The following is a 24,084-nucleotide window of genomic DNA, read 5'->3' as shown; positions in this document are numbered from 1 at the left end:
GTTGAAAATGAATCATTCATAGACCACAGCAGAAAAAAGAATCTGGAATTGATCCAACTTCCTTATATCTCCATGATCTAGATGGATGCATTTCACTGATGCTCCCTCGTTCTAATTGCACTCTACAAGTTCCCAAACTAGCCTTGATCTTCTACTTGCTTCACATGTGCTTGTTTCCCTTGTTGTTGAAAGCATGATGGCCCAGAACCATGTCCATCTGTTGTTTCCTCTGGCAGTGTGTGTCCACCTACTTGTGGCACTGATACTTCCTCTCCCTACTTCCCACAAGATTTTGATTTGCTGCCTGCTCATTAAAACCAGCTTGTTTGGAAGTCATTCAGCACACACCCATGTCTTAGGTAAACAGGCTGAATGGTGTTTTCACTATATATGATATGCATAAAATGTCCTAGCACTCTTGGTTTTGTGCTACACAAATGCAGTTTATGAAATACTTTTGTACTCTTTTAAAAATCTCTATATTTTAAATTTATACTTGTATCACACAAGCAGTTCACTTTTTGAAATGGTCTGTTAAAATGACTGTATTAAGCCAGTAGCTAAAAATAGCTTTCACTATTGAAACTTCAAAGTTCAAGAACACTTGAGCTTGTAATATGATTTCTAAGAGGACTTTGTGATTTTGATCTGTCCTACAGAATCCTTATCATAAATGCTACATTGAACACTAACATATAGTGGATTTATAAATTTGCTGTCTTGTTACAAACGGAATGAATGTCAGTGCAATTTACATAAATTATCTTACTTTCCAAATAAACTTTTATGCACATGCACTTGTGCACACACACAGAGAGAGAATGTGAGCAATGTGGCCTAAAACGTGAATGTAAATGAAAGAATCCACACAGTCAATTTTATTTAACGCAATATAATTTATACCAGATCTTGGAGACTTAAAGGCCTGAATAATTTACATTGATGTACATTTACTTTTGACAGGCTGATGAAAAACATGAACTGCATCTGAAGATAATGCTGGTTCAATTATTCTTGCCCATACAGCTCCAACATTAAAAACTCATGAGAAGTCATAAAAATAAAAAAAAAAGCACAAAAACAACAACAACAACAACAAAAATGTAAGAACTCACAAAATAAATTTCGGTTTATTGTCGCACAACAAATTTCACACATACATCGAACAGGCCACAAATAGATAGCAATTTAACAGACAAGAAAGAAAAGAAGAAAATTCTTTTCTTTTGGCCTTGCCCTCTCATACAATCCAACTACGTATGATACAACTGATGTACATACACAAAGTTACTGGAATGCTTTGAATTAATGTTTTTTTTTTCTCATGGTTTTCTGCAATTTTTAATTTCTTTTTTTGCTTAGTTTTTTACAAGTTTCTTTTGAGATAACATGACATGGTCAAACCACAAGTAAAATCTATTTCATCGAGAAGCATCAACTTCAAAGCACCGTTTGGTAACCAGAGATCACGGTCAAAAATGGCTGACCTCCTAACAATATGTACAAAAATATAAAATGTAAATAAAAATACAAACAAACTTTTCCTTTTAAAGTATTTTGTAAGAAGGTAGAGCTTTGAAGTCTTGGTTGTTTCTACAAAATCTGCAGTTAGGTGCGTGTACACGGATGCTGGACTCTACTTGATGATGACCATGTTTTTCCTCCCCCAGTGGACGATTTAAGGAAAGGAGGGATGAGATTTCCAGCAGAGTAGCTTCTTACACATCAGTCTTTTGCTTCTTGGTTTCAACATCATCCTAAAAACAGTGGCCAGTTAGAGTTAAAACACTGCAGTTTGTAAGGTCAGACTTACATACTTGTATAAAGTTTTCACTGCATGGTGGAAATTACCTCATCATCTTCCTCGGCTGCTCTTTTTCCTGTGCCGCCCTCAGCCTCGTCATCTTCATCATCATCATCGTCACCTGCAATGTAGTTATTCATTCTTAGTATTGCATCTTCGTTTATATGACTTGGTTGTCAACACATAGGTAGAGCTACAGCCGTATGTTTTTTAATCATTCTCATCATTAAGTTGGTTTATTTAAAGCCTTGCCTTCTCCATCATCTTCCTCATCTTCTTCAGCCACCTCATCATCCTCCTCGTCTACTTCATTTTCTTGATCGCCATTCTCCTCATTTTCCTAAAAAATAAAAAATTTTTAGTTATCATGGGTAACACCTGAGGTCGTCTGGAAACTATAACAAGCAGTACTGGGAGATGAAGAGAGAAGTTGTGGAAACTTACCACATTTCCATTAGCAGGGGCATCCTTTCCGTTTTCCGCCTCCTCAACCTGCTTCTTTTCTTTAAGGTCCTAAGTAAAGAAAAAAAAAAAAACATGGCTTTGTAATTGCTTCAGTTACTTATCTGATGTAGGAAATTAAACTGGACTGATGCTGAATTCACATCCTCTCTTATTAGTGGAACGTGCTTTCATTTCACATTTGAAACGCGACACTTCCACACTCTTTATCCATTGGACGTCTCTCTCTTCCATCCCCGCCTGGTTTGAAGACCATACTGAGCTGTTGTAATTTGATACGTCGACGGCGTTAGCACCAATGCGCGCTGTAGTTCAGTTTATAATCCACACCAATGCGTTTAATAAGACACGCCCGCTAAAAAACTACAACTCCCAGATCACAATTAGCAAATATTTTAACTCCGCCAATAAGAGCGCGAACTCGACCACAGAGAGGCAGGACCGACAAACCTCTGAGAAAGAGAGGGAGTGAGAGAAAGAGAAATGAGAGAGAAGAGGGGAACAATAGCGTTGTGCTATTGGGCCTTAAACAATCTGTTTTTTTTTTCAAGCACTATATTGTTGTTCCCCCGAGAATGACCAGTATTCTTAAGCGAAACCTTTTTATTTATCAAATCATTCAACACGCTGCATCTTCATGGTTTGAAAACGCAGACTTTCATCGCTCTGAATACCACAGGATGTGCTTCCATTCAGCAGCTTGCTCGAATTAATAAATATAGGTCATAATCGTCAGCTTTTAAGCCGGTTAGCGTCTACATCACGTCTGCAACGCCATCTCACACCGTCACCATTTATATGTAACCACCACTGAGCGTCAGTGAGCCACGGATGAATAATGAACATATGCCACTATCTACAGGATAATACAGACCCATATCGATCAAACAGAGTGGATTACAACCTTTTAGCCTGAAGCGGAAACCTCCGCATTTTATAGGCAAACTAAAGAGACGTAACGTTAGGTTTATCAAGATCGAGTAATAATAATAAAAGAGCTTGACAAAACAGGTTAAAAACGGGTCAGCAATGTTGTGCCCACAACTGGTAGGCGAGTCCTGTGATCTTTGTGTGACATCAGCAGAGATGAGCACCACACGCTTGATAAATCCGGTGGAAAACGATCGCTTACGTTGATAGACTGTACGGGGCCGTTCACACAGTGCGTGTTCTTGCGCTCACAAGCAGCCAGACGGAGCGCAACGGAACGGAACGGAACTGGGGCTCTCGAGACGCATTTTTAAAAGTTAAACGGAGCCGCTGCGTCTTAAAAACGCATCGCGCATGCACGAAACAGATAGAATAACTGCGAGAGGCGTCGCAACTCTCAAAGATGTCGGTCTAAAATAGGTTTATCTATATAAATAATAAAAAAAATACAACAGCTGGACGCGAGAAAGCATCCTGTTCGGAGGTCCCTTAACTTCGGTGTTCGCGCTCACCTACGGAACATCCGCAGCGGGGTTTCGCGGGATAAGTTTAAGTACGCACATCGCCGATATAAATAATTCCGTATTCCGATACCAGCTCATGCAAAGTCGAAGAAGAAAAGAGACCACTTTTAATTAATTTAAGAAATTATCAGACATCCCGACAGAGCCGGACTATAGGTTGACTACAGCCAAATAAGGCTCATATCCTAAGTAGTTTAATCAGTAATGCATGGTGAACTCTCTTTGTCACTAAGAAAAAGTGAAGTGTAACCTAAACTTGACAGAACTTAAGACAACGCGACCTCACGCTCCCGTTAAACCACCGAGGAAAGATGGCTCTAATACTTACAAGCTATTCTTAAGATTAAATTCCGTTTCATTACACTTGAAATATCTGTCAAACATGAAGCTGCCTTATTTCACAGACCAGGGAAACGAGTGGCATCGTGAATCGTGAGGTGTGCAGTAACTTGTGTGACAGATCGGGCTGCGGACTGACGAATCACCGTCTCGCGGACTGAACGAGACACCTTCAATAACCGAGCATTAAGGAAACTCGTGCAGCAAACCATATAAGCGGAGCAGAGATTATGTTTACGATCATTTGCGTCCATCTCTCTCTCTCACTATACTTTTTAAAGAGGAACCGAAAAACGGCTTGCATAAACAAAGAACCCGCGTAGAATCCAAACAAAAAGCCTTTTGGTTGCAAAAATCTCTGTAAAGTCCAACTTCAGCACATCTAACGTTTTACCATCCAAGTCTTCAAAGTGACAGTGAGAGGTCAAAACACCGACTAAATTTGCAAACAGTTTTCCATTAATGCAGTATGCCTATTTCAATACCAAATTCCATATTTCATATAACGTTAGTCATTCAAATTAATAAAACGCAGCATCTCTACAAATGAGTGTATTAACTGAAGTTAAGTTGCGTTACCTTAGCGGAGACTTCCGAGCTGGTATCGACTTTTGTGTCAGCCATTTTCCTAAATGTTAAGAATATAATGGGGTCTCGGAACAAAATAATATAAAGAGAAATACGAGATGTGTATAATTAAAAATAGACTATTAAGAGTCTGTAGCGAGCTCGCACGGCGGCAGAGCGGTTAATATAGCAGACTGGGCGGAGCTTTAAGGCGGGAGGTTTTCAGTGATTGGTTCATTGTTGCAAAATATCCGCTCTTCTGATTGGCCAAGATGGAACAATGGACAGTTTTTCTACAAAGTCAGACTCCGCCTTCAAACCAACCTCTGACTCATTTATGTTTGGAATAACTGTCGATCCATACTATCCTGGGCAACCTCCCCTTGCTGGATGGCCTAGATCCTTTTTTTAAGGGTCATCATCCTTTCCTTAAAAAAATAAATAAAAACCTTGCGTACGTAGTAAGACGACATTAACACTGCCCTGAAATAATATGTTAAAATATAAAAAATAATAATTTTAATCACAGAAAGCCAAACAAGCATGGAGTTTTTATGTATTTATATTTTTCCAAATATATGTTTTTCCATGTCATGGTGACACTTACATGTCACTGATCACTTTGTTATTCGTGTCATCATTTCATCATAAACAATCTTTTGTTAATTTATATTAAAGGTGTGTCTTGTAAACTATCCAGTAGTGATAAGCATGTTTAATTAATACACAAGCGTTGAGGATAAGACTACTGCTTTTTAAGTGGAGCGTAAACTTCTGCTCTATTTGAAAGAAAGGTCACGCACAATGAATATAATATTGCGGCAGTTAGTGGACACCCCACTGGTGAAACCTGCTCAACGTTTGATTGACAGTCCTCAAACCCGCCCCCTTTACCGATATTCCCTTTGGGTATGTAAAAATATCACCGCGAGTGATGTTTTCAGACCGTCTTTAGCCATAATATAGGAAAGAACAGCGAAAAACAACATACAGTAAGTTCTAGTAATTAGAGTAAGACAAAAAAAACAGTCTCGATTTTATTACGATGCTTAACCGAGATTTTTCTCATTCGCAAACACGGATGATTTGGCGGGCTAGTGAAGGTAAAGGGATATTCATCAAACGAAGTGTTTTATAAACATTACCAGTGATAATTTGATATTTCATGCGATTCAAAATCTGCACGACGCGGTGAAATATAATGGTGTACCTCTTTACCTCACCAACATGGCCGATATAAATACCGTATGGCGTCTTAAAGTCTTCTTATTGGCTGATTGGGCCGAACGAACACAGACTTGACGCTTTGCGAGCGCTGATTGGATGTTGCCAACGTCAATCAATTGAAGGCCCTCGTTTAGGTGCTAAACAAAACATGGAACTGGATTTGACCATCTTATCCCCTTTATTTCTTCCATTCTATGTCAAGGACATATAAAAGGTGTTAGCAAATACACGTTCAGGATCGGATTGCACAAGGTTTTATATGGGGTGTAATTACAAATAGGTTATTCATTGTCACATATGTGATTATTTAGCAGACGCTTTTATGTAAATCGACTGGCAAATGAGAAACATCACAAGCCATAACATAAGTCCCAGTACCTCAATGCCAAGTTTAAAGAGAGCAATCTATAGTACAGTTGTTATTGAAAAAGTGGAAATGTAGAAATGAGAAAATAGGTTACTTTTTTAACTATAAAGTTCATTTATAGAAAGTACTGTAGCACTCTTCATCCAAATCCATTTACATTAACTGCAGTAATTGCATAGCATATATATATATATATATATATATATTGTGACGAGTCAGCTGCCTCCTCCCTGATTGTCACCGGCACCCCGTCCTAAATCGCCGCCCTTCACCAGGCTCCCGACTGGAGTGGGTGTGTGAGAGGAGGGGCGCTGGACGAGTCAGGGCTGGCGGCGTGTGATGGGGCACACCTGAAGGAAGTGGAGCCTCATTACCGCCGCTGTTTAAAAGCCCAATGCGCCTCTCCTCAAGAGACCGGTCTCTTCCCCGTGCATGCACACTGGTGTCCTCGTGGGTCCAGGAAGGGTGCGTTGAGGGACTCCCGCGCCACCAAGACGTGAGCTGCCGGACCCGCGATCCGGATGGGAACCGCACCCGTATACACGGCCGACGGGCCAGGATGCCGGGCCGTCCATCCCCTACCAGCGCCGCGGCCAACGAGAGAGACGCGGCCGCTAGGAGAAGCCGCCGCCCCTCGCGCCCCGGACCAAGGAGGGGAGCGCGTGCGGCCGCCGGACTCCGCCCCTTGCCTGGACCCTTCCTTGATGAACACTGCCCGACCTACACAAATCCCGCAGCACAACGAGGACACCAGATCCCCTGTTATTTTGGACACTTTCCCCCTTTGGCCACTTTTATTCCCTTTGTTTTATGATTTCTGATAATAAAAGCCTCTCCGAGGCCTGACGCCACGCCCACTGTGTCTGTCTTGTGCTCCTCCCGTGACACTGGTGGAGAATGCGGGCAGGCGGAGCCTAGACAGCGCAGTTGGGAAACGTCTGGTGACGTCACCCCCTCTCGCTTGCAAACGTTCGTGAGAACCCAGACTGGGACGGAGGAAAACTGGGGACAGCCTCCCAGCCACACAAGGGGTAAGTGACTTTTCCATTGTCATTTTACCCTGTGGTTGGTTGAGGCTGTCACTAAAACCCGGTTTCTCTGTCCCTGTTCTGGTGCGCTGCGAGAGGGAGGACCGCCCGGAGAGGAAGCCCCGCCCACTCCGACCGTTTGGAGCCTGGTTGAGGATGGTAGCACTCCCGTGTGGGTGGCGCCCTGGGGACGGGGATGTCGCTTGGGAGGGGGAATGTGACGAGTCAGCTGCCTCCTCCCTGATTGTCACCGGCACCCCGTCCTAAATCGCCGCCCTTCACCAGGCTCCCGACTGGAGTGGGTGTGTGAGAGGAGGGGCGCTGGACGAGTCAGGGCTGGCGGCGTGTGATGGGGCACACCTGAAGGAAGTGGAGCCTCATTACCGCCGCTGTTTAAAAGCCCAATGCGCCTCTCCTCAAGAGACCGGTCTCTTCCCCGTGCATGCACACTGGTGTCCTCGTGGGTCCAGGAAGGGTGCGTTGAGGGACTCCCGCGCCACCAAGACGTGAGCTGCCGGACCCGCGATCCGGATGGGAACCGCACCCGTATACACGGCCGACGGGCCAGGATGCCGGGCCGTCCATCCCCTACCAGCGCCGCGGCCAACGAGAGAGACGCGGCCGCTAGGAGAAGCCGCCGCCCCTCGCGCCCCGGACCAAGGAGGGGAGCGCGTGCGGCCGCCGGACTCCGCCCCTTGCCTGGACCCTTCCTTGATGAACACTGCCCGACCTACACAAATCCCGCAGCACAACGAGGACACCAGATCCCCTGTTATTTTGGACACTTTCCCCCTTTGGCCACTTTTATTCCCTTTGTTTTATGATTTCTGATAATAAAAGCCTCTCCGAGGCCTGACGCCACGCCCACTGTGTCTGTCTTGTGCTCCTCCCGTGACAATATATATATATATATATATATATATATATATATATATATATATGGATCAAACTGAAGTTAAGTTCCTCACTCAAGGGCAAAATGATGATAGAGCAGACTGTGATCTCACTAACAGTTCCTGGGCCACTGCTGCTTGGAATTAAACCTGCAACCTTTGTTTTAGCAGCCCATATGCTTAACAACACCAAATGACTCATGCATCTATAATATGTCATTACAGAAAACAATGATGTTAGATATGTCTGCTCCTTCAGAGATTGACTGAATCAATGAATTTCTGATGGTGTCAGATTACATCCATCAATCGATTATATGTAATATAGTATGCTGTTGCACTAGTTTATAGCCCAAGGACTGTGGCTCACAGCAGGAACATGTCTCTTCTTAAAAACAACCCTGAGACACATTCAAATTTATTTTGAACAATTATAATGTAGAATATTTTTGCAACCAAGTAGTCCTATTTAAAAATGACTATAGATACAGAGAAATATTAGCTTGGTTTTGACTAAACTTTGAACCTATACTTATTAGTAACAGTACCAATTTGAGATTTAGCAAACAAAAAAATAAAATAAAATGGAGATACAGCATATACATAAATATGTCAATCATCATGGCAAATATTGTTATTTTTATTTAACTTTTTTTCAAAAGATTTGTTGTAAAACATCTTCAGGAAACATTATTTATTTATTAACAAATTATGGATGCACAAGTCATTTATTTAGTTATTGTTCAGTTAGACACTCTCAAACACACAAACCATTTACTATGAAATCCAGCACATTTTACATCAGTCAGAAGTCTCATCAATTTGAAGATCGGTGAAATGTTTGTGACCGCCCCCTGGAGCAGTGAAATGATCTTTCAATCCGTCTCTCTCTCTCACATCCTCTCCTCATTCTCTCTCTCTCTCTCTCTCTCTAGCAGATCATTCTCCAATACCTCTGCTATAAAGCTGCTCCTCCACAAACAGTGAGAGGGCTTTCTCAGTGATCTCTGGCATCTAAATGGAGTCTTTTCCTGTCTACAACAATAATAACCAATCTGGAAATCCCCCTGCTTTGCTGCTGTCTGGTATGACTGGTCACGTGGTCTTGCACAGTCCCAGGAGCCCAGAGCCCTACTTGCCCTGGTCTCTTGGATATTCCTGTTTACTTACACAATATTATTACTGTTAAGAATTAACAAATGGCCTTGAGACTAAAACATGGACACCCCGTTTATTACAATTCTGGTCATCTAATAGCACATGATATGTGGGAGAGTAACTGGATTATTTTAGTATATAATACCAACAATTTGTCTCTGTTTCTCTCCACATCACAGTAGTGCCATTTTGGAGAATATGAGTTGGATGCAGGCAGCATACACTCTTCAGAAAACGTATCCTTATTGTGGCACGGCTGACACAGAAGAGTGTACACTGCCTGCATCCAACAAATATTTTCCAAAATGGCACTATGGTGATGTGGAGAGACATAGAGGAGACAAATTGTTGAATAAAGTTGTTATTTTTGTTTTATTCGTGTACAAAAAGTATTGTCTTCGCTTCATAACGTTACAGTTGAACCATTCATGGCAGATGGACTATTCTGATGATGTCGTTCAACCTTTTCTGGATCTTTGCTTACTTGGCAGTCAATGGGACAGTCACAAGCCACCCAGTTTTCATCCAGAATATCTTAAATTGTGTTCCGAAGATGAATAAAGCTTTTACGGGTTTGGAATGACATGGGGGTAAGTGATTAATGACAAAAAATGTATTTTGGGGTGAAGTATCCCTTTAAATTATTGATAATTAATAAAATATCTATCTATCTATCTATCTATCTATCTATCTATCTATCTATCTATCTATCTATCTATCTATCTATCATTAATTATTCAATATAATAGTCTCAGTCTATCTATATAAAATATTTTGTGTACTATAAAAGAATGAGTCATGCAGGTCTGAAACAACATAAGATTTAGTAAATGATAGAATTTTCATATTTGAGTTCAGAAAATATAATTTTACAGTGTTTCACTTGGTGCATAATATTTTGACCATCAAAGAGCATGAATAATGTGTATTAACAATTACTACATTTAACAGCTGCTAATTTAATTGTCTTAAATTAAAGGTGAATCTGTCAAATAATCGTCTGACCCAACTGTAGATCTATAAAAAGATCTATTTGATGTGTTTGTCTGTTCATTTACTATCCATCTACACATTTCAGTGTGGACACAAAAGAAAAAAAAGGCACTTCCGCAAAAAACAAAAAAAAAGAAAGGTTGAATAATAATATTGTGTTGGTCAGGTGTTATGTTACAGTTTAGTCATAAACATAACACAACGTGAGGGTTTGTTCATGAGTTACTGTAGTGCAACAAACATTTCCATATGTTAAAAAAATTACATTTAGTAAAATGTGTTTTTGAATATATAAGGAAAGCTTCCTCAAACCCTTGTGGGCAGCAAAGAGCTTTCAAAAGGAAAGAGTTCATTTGATCTGGGACTCTTCCTTGTTTCTCGTCCTGATGTAGTAGAGGCAGGACTACAGACGCGCAGCCTGCAGCATTTCCCCCTCTCTCATTTTTCATTTTTATTTAAATATAGCCTTCACTCGTCCTGCAGCAGCTGGTTCCACAGTTTTCCCACAGCTGGGATGAAGCATGAGGCCAATGCTTTAATTCTGAGCAGCCACAAGCTACGTGTTCTTACACTCAACTCTTCTTTCTTTCTTTCTTTCTTTCTCCTGAGAACTTCTGGAAACCAACCCTTGCTGTTCTAATATCAGCCTTTTTATTTAATAAATTGGAAAGATGACCAAAATTCGTCGAGAATGACATGACTCTATTCTACTCCTCGTCTCTGCTCAGCAGCACAAAAGCACAAATGAGGAATTCTGTCCAGGAGACTGCAGTCAATGAGGCAGAAATCGATGCAGCTGATGCGTGTGACCCCATGACCCTGAGCTCTACGGTGTGTCTCTGTTTGTTTTATGTGTAACTGAGCATGTTAAAGGCTTATTCCAGAAGTTTATTACTGCATGAAGGAAAGGTTCACCCAAAATGTGTTGAAAATTTATTCAGGCCATCCAAAGTGTATGATTTGGAGAATTCTAGCATTACATCACTTGCTCATCAGCACATCCTCTGCAATGAGAGTTTAAACAGTTGATTAAAAATAATCACAATAAACCACAGTTAATCCACTTAAGTCCAGTCCATCAAATTAATATATTGTCAAGTGAAAAGCTGCATTTGTATTAAACAAATCCATCATTAAGGCATTTTGAATAGGGGACTCACATTTTAGATGGAAGCAACATTTTGATGCATTTTTACAAACATGCATTTTTTTTCCCACAAGACATTAATAAATTGACTGTAGTCATGTTGTGATTAATTTAATCAGTTGTTTGAACTCCAATTCAACTGATGTAATGCTAAAAATGTCCAAACTTGTTCTGATGAAGAAACAAACTTATACAAACTTATATCATTGCCATAAAAGTAAAAAAAATAAAAATAAAAATAATTATTTAATGAACACCTTTTACCTAACATGTTTTTCAAGCCAAAAGTATTATCGCTGCTAAGCAGGTAATTGGGTTATGAACATCAGTGGTTTTTGTTTACAATCTGATGGCAGTTATGAGATGAATTTTCATTGGCTGAGCTTTGGTAAACTTGAGTCTCACTTCCTTCCTTTCTGATGCTTTGCATGACTGTAGAATAGCAACAGTAGGCCTATCATTTGCTGGCACACTTTCCTTATGTGAGTGCTGGAGTCTGGCAATCTGACTGGCGAAGAGCTTGCACCTTCTGTGCTGGATATACTTGAAGCATTTGGTTTGTTATATTAGAGCCTGTCATCTGGCTCTTGTACTTGAAAATGAAAATCGGGCCGGTGGTTCTTCCAAACCCAGCAATTTCTTCTGCTTTTGTGCTCATGTTGCTGTTCTGACACCTACACAAATGTTTCTATTTATATACTCAGTCTTTATCAAAGTCTAGCACACAGCATTTCAACTTTTAATACATTTTAATTGATAACAGTATGAAATTGTAATGAAAATGATTAATATTTAATGCATTCTTGTTTATTTGAATTTGAATGATTATTATTTAATTTAGATACATTCTTTGAGTCATGGTCCAGGAGCCCCTCCTACACAGTAAGAGCCAACCAGATCTACTTGTGTTAAAGCCTAGGTGGCACTGATGTGCAGTCAAGACCTATAAAGCTGCAGAGCTCACAGATGAATTCTCACATTCTGGCTTTACAGGAAGAAGCTCCATTATACAAGTTATGAACTGGAATCCCACTACATCATTCCCAGCTATTTGGTCATGGTAAGTGAGCTTTCACTGCCGTCATTCTATCTAAAATGACAGAGCACTACTGACATTGTATCTGGTTTTAATTTTACTTCTGCTGACTAAAATCACAAGACGCATTAAATGCGTATGACTGCAACAGATGAAACCTTTTGTAAACAGTGTAACATGTGGCGTATCTGTGGTTTTACACAAAAGTAAGTGTTATGAATCTAATCTAAAAAAGACTAAATCTACTGTTAGAGCTTGTTTAAAGGGTGTGGTTAGAATTAGTAAAAATTAATTAATTAATAAATAAAATATTAAAAAAAAGGTTGCAGAGAGAGAGAGAGAGAGAGAGAGAGATTTGAATTATTTTAAAAAGATCATACAGACTTCCTATAAAAAGTAAAAATACCAAATTACTAGAGTTAAACGTGAATGAAATAGGCTGAAACTGTAAGCACAATGACATGACTGGATGGGCTGAAATTTGAAGCTTAATTATTATAATTTGTGATGATGATGATGAAATGCTAAAATGATTTTTGAAAAATGCCTTTACCTCTCCATATCAAAGATTGATCATCTAGCAAAACATTAGCATTTCAACAGCAGTTATTACAGTAATTTCGTTTTTATATTTCTCCATACAATGTGAGGCGTTATGTAAGCAATAAACTCAAACAAACTTACATTATCATAAATACATTCGAAAGGGGTAATCTAACAGTATTTTCACATACACTTTAAGTATTCAGATTATAAGTATAAAACAGGTTCAGTATAAAAAAATATGTTTTTAATTATGTATTGCACATAATTTAAGAAAATGTGTAGGTTAATATTAGAATGCTATATTTTTCTTGAGATGAATATAAAATGTTTAAATGTAAAAATTTATGAACTTCATTAAATAATAATAAGTTGTCAGAATTCTTTTTTTTTTAAATCTCATATTTCAGCTCTTTATCTCCTCATTAAATTCCAAAACACACAATAGCTGGCACAAATAGCTGACCCTGCTGTCTTCAGATACACAGATACACAGATACACAGAGCCACAATCTACATACATTACATATACACAAATCCAATAAAAAGCAGTGGATAATGAAAAAAAAAAAAACATGCTGAATAGCTTCATCAATCTAGTGATTCCCGTTTACCATATTTTTTTATTTCCAAGCATTTCACTGGTCTCATAATAGACATGCACTCATCTGAGAGAACTGGCAATATAGGCCAGAGTAATCTACACACACACACACATGGTAAATCCTGTAATATAAGCAGCTTTAATGCTTCTATCAGTGCATTGCCTATATGTCCATATTGCAAAAGTAAAAAAAAAATCTGGTTCATGTTAATGTTAGTCCATCAAAATAATGTTTTTTTTTTCCTGAACATAAAAATGCACATAATGAGTATTTTTACAAAAATGTATTCTATAAGCTTTTGTGGTTTTACATTTTGAATCAAGTATATTGCTTCATAAGATTTAATCAGCCTATCCATACAGAAATGAATTTTTTTTTTTCAGGGTCCAACCAGGTGAATAGCTCCTAGTGTGGTGTTTCTCAAAAATTAAATTAAAGAATTTTAATATTATTATTGCTCAGTGTTGGGAAACATCTATTTAACTATACATGTAACAGTCTTAATTTAATTACACAATAAATGTAGATTCTTGAATCGAGATTATATTCTTTTTTTATTAAATTGCTTTAAAATCCAATTAATATAATCTTGATTCAAGAATGAAGAATTTTGAAAGTCAGTGTTGAGTACTACCGTACTGCTTTAAATGTTTATAATGATTAACAGTTGAAAAAATGTTGTTCTAAATTTAGAAAAGTAATCAAATGTAATAAGATATATTCATTTTGATAAAGTAATTGAATTAGTTACATTGCTCAATAGGGTAACTTGTAATCTTCTGAAACCTTCCCAACACTGTTTCTAAACAATTGTATAATCAAGATCAGATTGCTTATGTCACATGATTGGAGATTACGTACATAAATACATAAGTATCACTGACAAGTAAACAGTTGATATGTGTGGGTGATGATATGACAGCATGATTTGAATGTTTGAGAACACTAGCTCCTAGTCTCCTTGGTAACTCATGGTGCAAGGTGCTAGAAAATCAGTCCTGTGAACATGATCACTTATACTCACTTGCTTGTTGAGCAGGTATCTAGAGGAGATAAACCACATGTTTGCACTAGGTTACATATGTGATGGTGTGTCTAGGCAGATATGGAGTGATTCTAACAGGGCTTGCTCTCCTGACCCAGGAAGGAGTGTGAACAAACAGCAGATTGCACTTAGCCTAACGGTATGTGGCTAGTCAGCCAGACATAAAAAAAAAGAAAAAGAGAAAAAAAAGAAAAAGAATAACCATACAACTATACAAGCACATTATGAAGGCATGTTCTCACATTATTTTCATATTATCTATTATCTCATAAAGTGAATCATAAGATACAAGCACTGTTGGATAGTTCACCCAATAAAAAAAATTCCGTCATCATTTTCTCACAGTTGATGAAATTCCATTGTATGGGAAAATATACTATGACTATGGAAGTGAATGGCTACCATCAATGGTTATCAGCATTCTTTAAAATATCTTCTTTTGTGTTCAACGGAAGAAAGAAACTCATATAGGTTTGGAATAATTTGAGGGTGAGTAAATGATGACAGAATTAGCATTTATTTTTGTGAACTGTCCCTTTAAGGTCAAATAGCTGGCTGTAACACTAAATGATTGACAGGGTTTATCGATGTTAAAAGCACAAGGACTGGAAGTGTGTCAGGTTTTATATGAATTGAAATCCAGTTCATCCCTCATCTGTCTGTGCACACTCCAACCATTTTTGTTTTCGAGAGCTCAACAAGATGGGGTTTGTGACTATTAGCCTACAGTATATCACGTCATACTTTTCAATTTTCAGAACTGATGATGGTTTAATAATGCCCAGGAGGAGGATAGTACGCATGGCTAGTGTTCAGTTGGGAAATGAGGCTTACTGCTGCCACAGTAACCAGTGCCAACAATCTCATCACAATAGTGTCTAGAACAACAGACTCTCTAGGCACAAGATGTGATCAGTTGATAATTTCAGTAATCATAGAATTTAGATTAGAGTCAGACTCAGAGGACAAAATTAATGTTTGTGAACAGAAATCATTTTTGTTTTAGGATGCAGCCATAGTGATTGAGATTGGACAAAATTCAGAAATAATGAATTGGCTCCCTTTCAGTTCATGAGTCAGACGTGGAAATGCTTTGATTATGCCCCACAGGATGCTGAAATTTAATTTAAATTTAAATTTCTGAGACAAGAAGAATTTACTGAATTAAAATTCAAAGAAATTTAACAGATAATTGGTAAATGAACTGATCCATAATGCAGTTCACATACAGTATATGTATTATACATGTATTTCCCTTTCAGTCAGTCACGTTCAACTGTCAACAGTCAGTGACTAATGAAATTGGGATCTCTCTAGAGAGACGAATCGCCTTTGAGTGTTAACAAAACAAGCCAATGAATATTGGTATGTGAGATTTGAATCGCACACCCCGTCCTGCAGCGCGGGTATAAAAGGAGATTGCGTGCAGTCGCACATTCAGCTTTTTGCTTCGGAGCCGAGCCTTCAGCTTCCTGAGCAGAATGTTTTCAAGACAGCCTTGAGTGTTGGTCTTACGGCGCGTCTGCGGGGGTTGCCAGTGCTGCTGCTTTTTTCTCAGCATGCTGCAGCTTCCCATTCTGCAGTCACGCTGCAACTCCTCCTGGACGCTTCAACACTTCGGTATTTTTTCATGGTATTATTTCAAACTAAAAGAACAAATTCTAAAAGAGCTCCATGTGTGACTTGGCCATCTTTTTAAAGATGTCTTTCCACTTGTGCGTTTCTGGATGTGGTCGCTTCCTGGCTCCATCTGATGGTCACGATTGCCGCATCTCGTGCCTGGGCCTCAATCACGCTGAGGCAGCATTTGTGGATGAGTCATGTTCTCCTTGTGGGAACATGACCATCGTGATGTTGCGTTCAAGGCTCCTCTATATCAAACGAGAAGGAGACCCCCTCCGCATACCCAATTCTAGTTCCTCCTTTAAGAGGAGGGCTACTTGGCTCATGGCCAGGGTGATTTGAGTATTATAGTGAGGGCTTCCCTGGCGAGGAAGTCCCCACAGGCCCCTCACTCCTTCAGCACATAATTCCCCTTGGTGTACCATGATGCGGATGCTGGTGCCTCGGACAGAGCGGAACACAGCACTTCATCCAGCCCACCAGCAGATGACCTGATGTCGATCACTGCATCGGGGGACAAGATAGGCTCTAGAGATGAGGATTTGGCTGCGTTGCCTCCTTATGGGAGAGTGCCGTTGCCTGAGTCAGATCCAGAGCTGACTGCTATGCTCGCTCGAGGGATCTAGAGCCTCCTGGTCCTAACTAACCCTTGACGGTGGGGCGGCTAAGGGGTATGGGGAGATTCCCCCAGTTGAGCGCGCTATTGCGATGCAGCTTTGCCCGCAAAGCACTGCTACCTGGCAGCATAATCCAAGCCTCCTGTCCAGGGCCTGTGAGTTCTCGTCCACACTGACGGCCAAGGCTTACGGAGCTGCTGGACAGGCCACCTCTGCCCTGCACACCATGGCCCTCCTGCAGGTCTGCCAGGCCAAGGCGTTAAAGTAGCTGCATGAGGGTAGTTCTCACCCGGGTGTGATGCAGGAGCTGCGCACTGCAACGGACCTTATCCTACGGGCGAAGAAAGTCACGGCATGGTCCCTGGGTAAGACGATGATCGCTTTCGTGATCCAGGAATGCCACCTTTGGCTTACCCTGGCAGATATGAGGGAGTCCGACAAGCACTGCTCCTTGGACTCTCCGATCTCCCAGGCTGGGCTCTTCGGCAATGGGTTAGAGAGCTTTGCCGAACAGTTCTCCGCCACACAGAAGCAGATGGAGGCAATCAGACACATCCTGCCCTGGCGTCCCGCTGCTGCTGTCACCAAGCTGGCCGTTGCCCCTCTGCCTGCTCATCACAGAGGGCGCCCTCCTGCTGCCTCCACTTCTGCTCCTGCCCGGCCTCGGCTTGGAGATGGCACCAGGAACGCGGCGCAGCCCGTCTCTGCCCCGAACACAGAACGTAAACTGGAGTCTCAGAATCCTGCTCTTCAGAAGATGGTGAAGGCACTGCTCCTTCCCCCGGAGGAGGGCCGGGTGGAGAATCTTTTGTTTCCTTTTTGTTCTGTTCCGCCACTGGCTCCCAAACATTCAATAAAAGAGCAGTGTCTTGTTTCTCTGGGTTTCAAGAGGGCCAGGATGGAGGTGCACGAGGCACAGCCTCTAAACTTCCATTCCCCTCTCCTTTTGCCAGCGGGCAGCAGGGCCTGGTTTGAGGACACTCTGCCTGCTCACATGCCCCCTGCCCAATCGTGGAGCCAGGTAAGAGTCACATCACTCACTCAGACCTCACTCCGGGACACTGTGCCTTCCAGGTTGGGTCCCTGTTCTCCACCTCGCTGCCCCACCGTGGGTATGTCAGTGGTCCCCCAATTTCTGCTTGTTCTGCTTGTTCGGTCTCTGGAGGCCTGGCTAGTGCTCCTCAGACCATCTTGCTGAATCACGAGAACCATCAGACTTGGCTATGCGAATCAGTTCACCCGGCGTCCTTCCAAGTTCAGTGGCATACGGTTCACCTCTGTGCTGGACAAAGATGTCTGAAGTCATTTCGGGGCAGGAATGCGGTTCCACTGGAACAGTTTCAGAGGCTCCTGGGGCATTTGGCATCTGCTGCCACCGTCAAGCTGCTCGGGGTTGCTTCATATGAGACCGCTTCAGCGTTGGCTTCACGATTGAATCCTGAGATGGGCATGGTGACGCGGCACGCACCGGGTCTAGGTTACCCTGTCCTGCCATCAAACCTTCAGCCCGTGGTCAGACCTTGCTTTTCTATGGGCAGTGGTTCCTCTAGTGCAAGTGTCCAGGCATGTTGTTGTTTCAACAGATGCCTCTGCCATTGGCTGGGGTGCCATGTGCAACGGGCATGCAGTGTCAGGCACCTGGACACGGCCTCGCCTGCAGTAGCATATCAATTGCCTCGAGTTGCTGGCAGTATGGCTTGCTCTGTGCCACTTCAGATTGAGGCTATGCGACAAGCACTTACTGGTCCATACGGACAACACTGTGACCGTTGCAAACATCAACCACCAGGGTGGTCTATGAGCCCGTCGCATGTCGCAACTTGCCTGCCATTTCCTCCATTGGAATCAGAAACATCTGAGGTCACTTCATGCCATTCACGTCCCAGGCAAGCTCAATCATGCAGCTGACAAGCTCTCATAACAGCCCACCCTTTTGGGAGAATGGCGATTCCACCCTGAGACCGTCGAGCTGATCTGGAGATACTTCAGGGACACTCAGATAGACCTGTTTGCCTCTCCAGACACGTCCCACTGCCAGCTGTTCTACTCCCTGTCTGAGGGGACCCTCTGCATGGATGCACTGGCACACAGCTGGCCTCGGGGTCTACACAAGTATGCATTTCCCCCAGTGAGCGTTCTCGCACAGACGCTGCGGAAGGTCAGGGAGGATGAGGAGCAGGTCCTCTTGGTAGCATCATACTGGCCCAGTCGGACTTAGTTCCCAGAACTGATGCTTCTCGTGACAGTCCCTCCTTGGTGTATTCCTCTGAGGAAGGATCTCCTTTATCAGAGAGGGGGCACCCTCTGGCACTGCACCCAGACCTGTGGAATCTCCATGTGTGGTCTCTGGACACGACGTGGAGGTTCTAGGTGGTTTACCTCCTGTGGTAGTAAACAACATAACTTCAACTAGAGCACCCTCTACGAGGCACGCCAATGTGCTGAAGTGGAACCTGTTCGATGGATTTGTGTTCTTTCCGCCAGGAAGACCCCTGTAGATGAACGATTGCGGTTGTGCTCTCCTTCCCCCTTTGGGTGATCCCACATGTGTATTCTTCCATGGTATGGCTTCCCTCACGGTGAGCCTGGTCTTTCCCTGGCAGAGATCTCTCTGCCTTCTCTGCTGTGTAGGGATCTCACCCCAGGTGGGCTGAGTCTACTGTGGGGTAATTTCCACTTGTTACCTCGTATGTGCAGGATGTGGTTCCATAGCGTTCCCCTACTTGTTTACGGTTTCCCAGTGTTATCCAATTCTCACTGTACGGAACAGCAGTGCGGGTTCCTCTGCCTAAGCCCTATCTTATCTTCCGCACCAACTGGTGTGGGGGGACTTGCCGCCTTTCGCAGGGCATTGCAGGGGGTCAGCAATAGTGGCGTAACGTTGAACTTGACTCACTGAAAGGGTACGTATCGGTCACGTTCTGTCACCACAGTTGCTGTACCACCGCTGTACGGCAAGGGCACAACACCTCAGCTCCTCAGCGAAAAACTGAATGTATGACTGCATGCAATCTCCTTTTATACCCACTCTGCAGTGCGGGGTGTGCGATACAGTTCTTACACGTCAATATTCATTGGATTGTTTTGACATAATGTTTCCATTCCGTCCTTCAGGGAACGAGGGTTACATGCGTAACTGAGACGTTTTAAAAAATATATATATTTTCACTTACATTTAGTGATTTAGCGGACGCTTTTATCCAAAAGGACTTACAATTGAGGACAATGGAAGCAATCAAAATCAACAAAAAAGCAATGTATATATTCAATATATGTACTGAATGAATGAATAAATAAATAAATAAATGTAAGCAAATCAGTCAGTTTTGCAACGACATGAAGGTGACTTAATTATGACAGAATTTTCTTTCCGTTATTTTAAAAACTGAACTAGATTTTAAAAGTGTATAACTGAGTGATAGTCTTTTAGAAGTGAGTGTTAGATTTTTAAAAGTGTTCTAATAACAACAGATCCATTGTCGGATATACGGTTCTAATCTCATTTATCACAATTACCATAAAAACATTATTAATAAAAGGTGTAAGATTTCACCACAACACATTTAATCCTGAAAATTGGTTACAGAAATGGGTACAAACAATTATTCAGTGTAAGTAGTGCTATTCAGGTTATTATTCCACCATCTTTGGCATGACAAAAGACACGTTGTCCTTTCTAAATGTTTCTAAATCTCTCTCTCTCTCTTTTCTCTCTCTCATCTCTTCTGCTCCCACCCACCGAATCATTTGGTTCTAAATTTATCTTCAATTACCTCATCAGTGCTATTATAGTAGGGCATGATTCTCTGTGGCGTTGGGGGTCCCACCTGACCCTGTATGAGTGCTAAGGCCTGAGAATTGGATTACAGCTTATCCATATCAGCATCTGTAGCTTCCAAACAAAGCCTGTGGGCCCCTGGGCATATTTCAAGCAAGCCAGAGTTCACCAAGGACACTCCTGACTGGAAAAGTGGAATGGCAGAGGACTATCCAGTGCCATAATCCTCTTTCCCTCAACACATTACCTGATACACCAGCACATCGATTGGCTAACACTACCAACAGAATCATAAGAGGTTAGAAATACTGTGTAGAAGCGCTACTCAGCCACACAACAAGAAGGTCAGAGTTTATTTCCAGCCTGACAACAGAGACTCTCTAAATCAGTGTGATCACAACCTCACTGACAGGTTGTGACTAACCCATGCAATGCCCCTTAAATCACACACACACACTGGGCTCAGACCTCACTGCATGCTTTTATTCTTAGTGCAATGAATGAGGGCATTTCAGGTCAAAGCTGCAATATTAAAACTGATTCCATACTAATGTAACACTAATATATACTTAACAGCAAATAACTGATATTTCAGATGATGCAAACACTTTTACAAGCACAAACTGTAATCGCAATTAACACTTCACATTAACTAACCACATAACGTCTTTTCTTAGGTATATATTAATGTTATATGGACATTTTTACACATCTCTGGCTGATGACAGAATTTTTTTTCAATTGTTGCATTGCAGTGAAACAAGTATTTTCTGTAAAGCTGTTAAAAGCATATACAAATACAAATAAACTTGAATAAATGAAAATGCATACAGTGTCTGAAAGTTTTTTTTTTATGTTTTTTAATTTTTAATTTTTTTATTTTTTATTGTGATACAATCCAACTAGATGTGATCCAACACATATCAGTTATTCCATAAATGTATCAGTGGATTGAAACTCTGTGAGAGTACATTAAAAGGTCATTCATTTTAGCCTGAGGTCATGCGTCCAGTGTGACATCACAGGCACAGATGATGTAAGCAACGCAGTGAGCTCAGAGCCAGTTTCAGTGGGAGGGCAGCTCATTTGGACCAGATAAAGGTGCTTTGTTTTCTTCACTTCCTCCTCTCTGGTACATGACTAGAACATTGTTCCTGTGTTTTAGTATTTGCTCATTTGAAGGGAAACTGAGTTGCACTTTGTGGATCTGACCTAACAGACACACTTACAAGAGGAGAAAGTATGTTTACCAAGGACCAATGATAAACACCTATAATAAACTAAGAAATCTTAGAAATAAAAATGGATAGATTTAATACTGCAAAATGGCTTAATGAAACACTTATAATACTGCAATAACCATGAATGCAGATATCATACAGTGTTAATCTTCACAGGTCAAACAATACATGGTTTGCCGGCACCGATGGCCTCGTTGTAAGCGCACCGACATGTAGCACTGTTGCACTTGGGCATCCCCAATTTAAGTCTTGTCTTGCAGACCTTTCCCGATCCCGCCCCCCTCTCTCTCACCCACTTCCTGTTGACCTACTGTCTTATCTAAATAACAATTAATTTTCTAAAACATTAAAGAAATAACATTTGACCAAAAGCTCAAACAGAAAGCTGTTTTGTGCTGTTGTTGTTTTGTTTATGTTAACAGCTTAAATTAATTATAAATTAATTAATACAAAATATTTGATGAACACAAATCAAATTTTACTGTTTTTTTTCGAGCGGGGAGGGGGGCGGGGTGGTGGTGGTGGAGTGTATGGGTCAGATGGGAAGGAAAAATATATTTCAATGCTCTTGCTTTCTCTAGCAAAAGTTTAAGTTCCCCAAAGAAAATTTGCATTTGCTTGTAAAAACTTTACTTTTCCTTTTGTAAATCTTTTGTGTTTGCTCACAATAGTTTTTTTTTTTGGGGGGGGGGGGGGGGACACAAACATTTTGCAAGACAACAGACATTTGCAGGAAGAAAGCCAAATTTCTTGTCAGACTGCAATTTTTTTTTTAAGATATATGAAAAAAATAAAAAAAGGAAAAGGAAAACTACTCCAATTTCATGTTTTTCCATCAGCGTGTCCTTTAATGAGCTTTATAGCATAAGGACAGGCATCGTACTATATAAGTATTATTCAAATACAGTACAAAGTATTTGCATAAGTGATTAAAAAAAATCACTATTTTACATTTTGCATTACTCCTAGATATGAAAATAAGATTTTCAGTGAAAAATCCTGGTCAATACAATGTTTCAAGCTAGACCAGTTTCCCCAGAGTCATACGTCATATCACTCAACCAAATGCACTAATATACTTAGGAGAAACAGCGATCACCAGAAGAGCTTTCTGAGCTGATTTTGATAATAAAGAGTCACAGTTAATGTTGTACTGGGACTCACGTGGGTCCATTAAATCCCATGGTTAATGGGAAGACATGGGAAACATTGGAGTTTACATATGGACTGATGATAAACAACATCGAGCTAATGAATCATAATGGAGCATTTAACAACACTAAACTTTAATGTGGTTCCCTCGTTGGTAGGCCAAGCAGACGTCACGGAATGGTTATGTGTGTCTCACCGCTAAATGGAAAATGCAGTAATCTTTGCCAAACCAGAGAAACACAGGACATGGATCATTTTAGTGAGGCAAAACACAGTTTTTTAAAACAGAAGCTGAAGGAAACCTGTGTTTTAGCACAGCATAAGCATCCTTTGATTTCAGTATAAAAATGTAATTAATTAGCAGTAGACCAAATGTGTTGATTTCTCAGCATGCCTGTTACTTTCATGGTTTCCACAATCCTCTGCTGAGCTCAAACTCTAAAGGTAACCCAGTCCCAGAGAGGACTTACAAAAACAATTCACTTCCCTAAAGACAAACAAACAGTGGAGCAGAGGCCTGTTGACTCAGCAGCATAACACACTGTGTTAACCGGTAATTCCTAGTTAAAGTGGGTAGACCATCACACCAGTTTTTATTATTATTATTATTATTATTATTTTCTTTTTTTATAAATTAAGGATGAAGTCAAGTAGCATCAAAAGAGATGAGTTTTCAGCTGTTGCTTGAAAATTCAGGGATCAGGGATTCAGCATTCTGGATAGGGGTGGGAAGATCATTCCACAAGCCAGGAATGGTGAACGATAATGTGTCACAGTGTCTGGTCTGTGTTTCCCTGGGTGTCCACTAACGGTCTCACTTCCCCATAGTCACCCCACTGCAGGCACTACATTTCCCACAAAGCCTTGTCCCTTCATCACTGTTAATTGCACACATTGTTTTCACCTCTCTATATATACCGGTCTGTTTCTATCTGTGTCATGGAGTCCTTGTTTTCCGTCACCCGGCATTCTCGTGTTCCCTTGTGTTTTTCTTGTTTCTTGTTT

At 41.1% G+C, this 24,084-nt stretch overlaps 1 protein-coding gene and 2 long non-coding RNA genes across 3 annotated transcripts; 2 read left to right on the top strand and 1 right to left on the bottom strand.

The window, feature by feature from the left end:
- Window positions 1-1,104: 1,104 nt before the first annotated feature.
- Window positions 1,105-4,799, bottom strand: ptmaa (prothymosin alpha a). The gene is made up of 5 exons (XM_026264516.1): window positions 4,639-4,799; window positions 2,249-2,317; window positions 2,057-2,144; window positions 1,852-1,925; window positions 1,105-1,757 (listed from the first exon to the last, which is right to left on the bottom strand). The coding sequence occupies exons 1-5, from the start codon at window positions 4,681-4,683 to the stop codon at window positions 1,719-1,721; spliced, it is 315 nt and encodes a 104-aa protein (XP_026120301.1). The 5' UTR covers window positions 4,684-4,799; the 3' UTR covers window positions 1,105-1,718.
- Window positions 4,800-5,098: 299 nt separating this feature from the next.
- Window positions 5,099-9,862, top strand: LOC113099642 (uncharacterized). Its single transcript, XR_003289488.1, has 3 exons — window positions 5,099-5,618; window positions 9,077-9,226; window positions 9,717-9,862. It is a non-coding gene; the product is annotated as an uncharacterized LOC113099642 (long non-coding RNA).
- A 1,890-nt stretch (window positions 9,863-11,752) lies between these two features.
- On the top strand, window positions 11,753-20,981 carry LOC113099627 (uncharacterized). The gene is made up of 2 exons (XR_003289487.1): window positions 11,753-12,499; window positions 20,690-20,981. It is a non-coding gene; the product is annotated as an uncharacterized LOC113099627 (long non-coding RNA).
- The last annotated feature ends 3,103 nt before the right edge of the window (window positions 20,982-24,084 follow it).

This window comes from Carassius auratus, chromosome 6 (genome assembly GCF_003368295.1).
Source record: "Carassius auratus strain Wakin chromosome 6, ASM336829v1, whole genome shotgun sequence".
Taxonomy (NCBI): domain Eukaryota; kingdom Metazoa; phylum Chordata; class Actinopteri; order Cypriniformes; family Cyprinidae; genus Carassius; species Carassius auratus.
The sequence above is the reverse complement of the archived record's forward strand: the minus strand, read 5'-3'. Positions and strand labels throughout refer to the sequence as shown.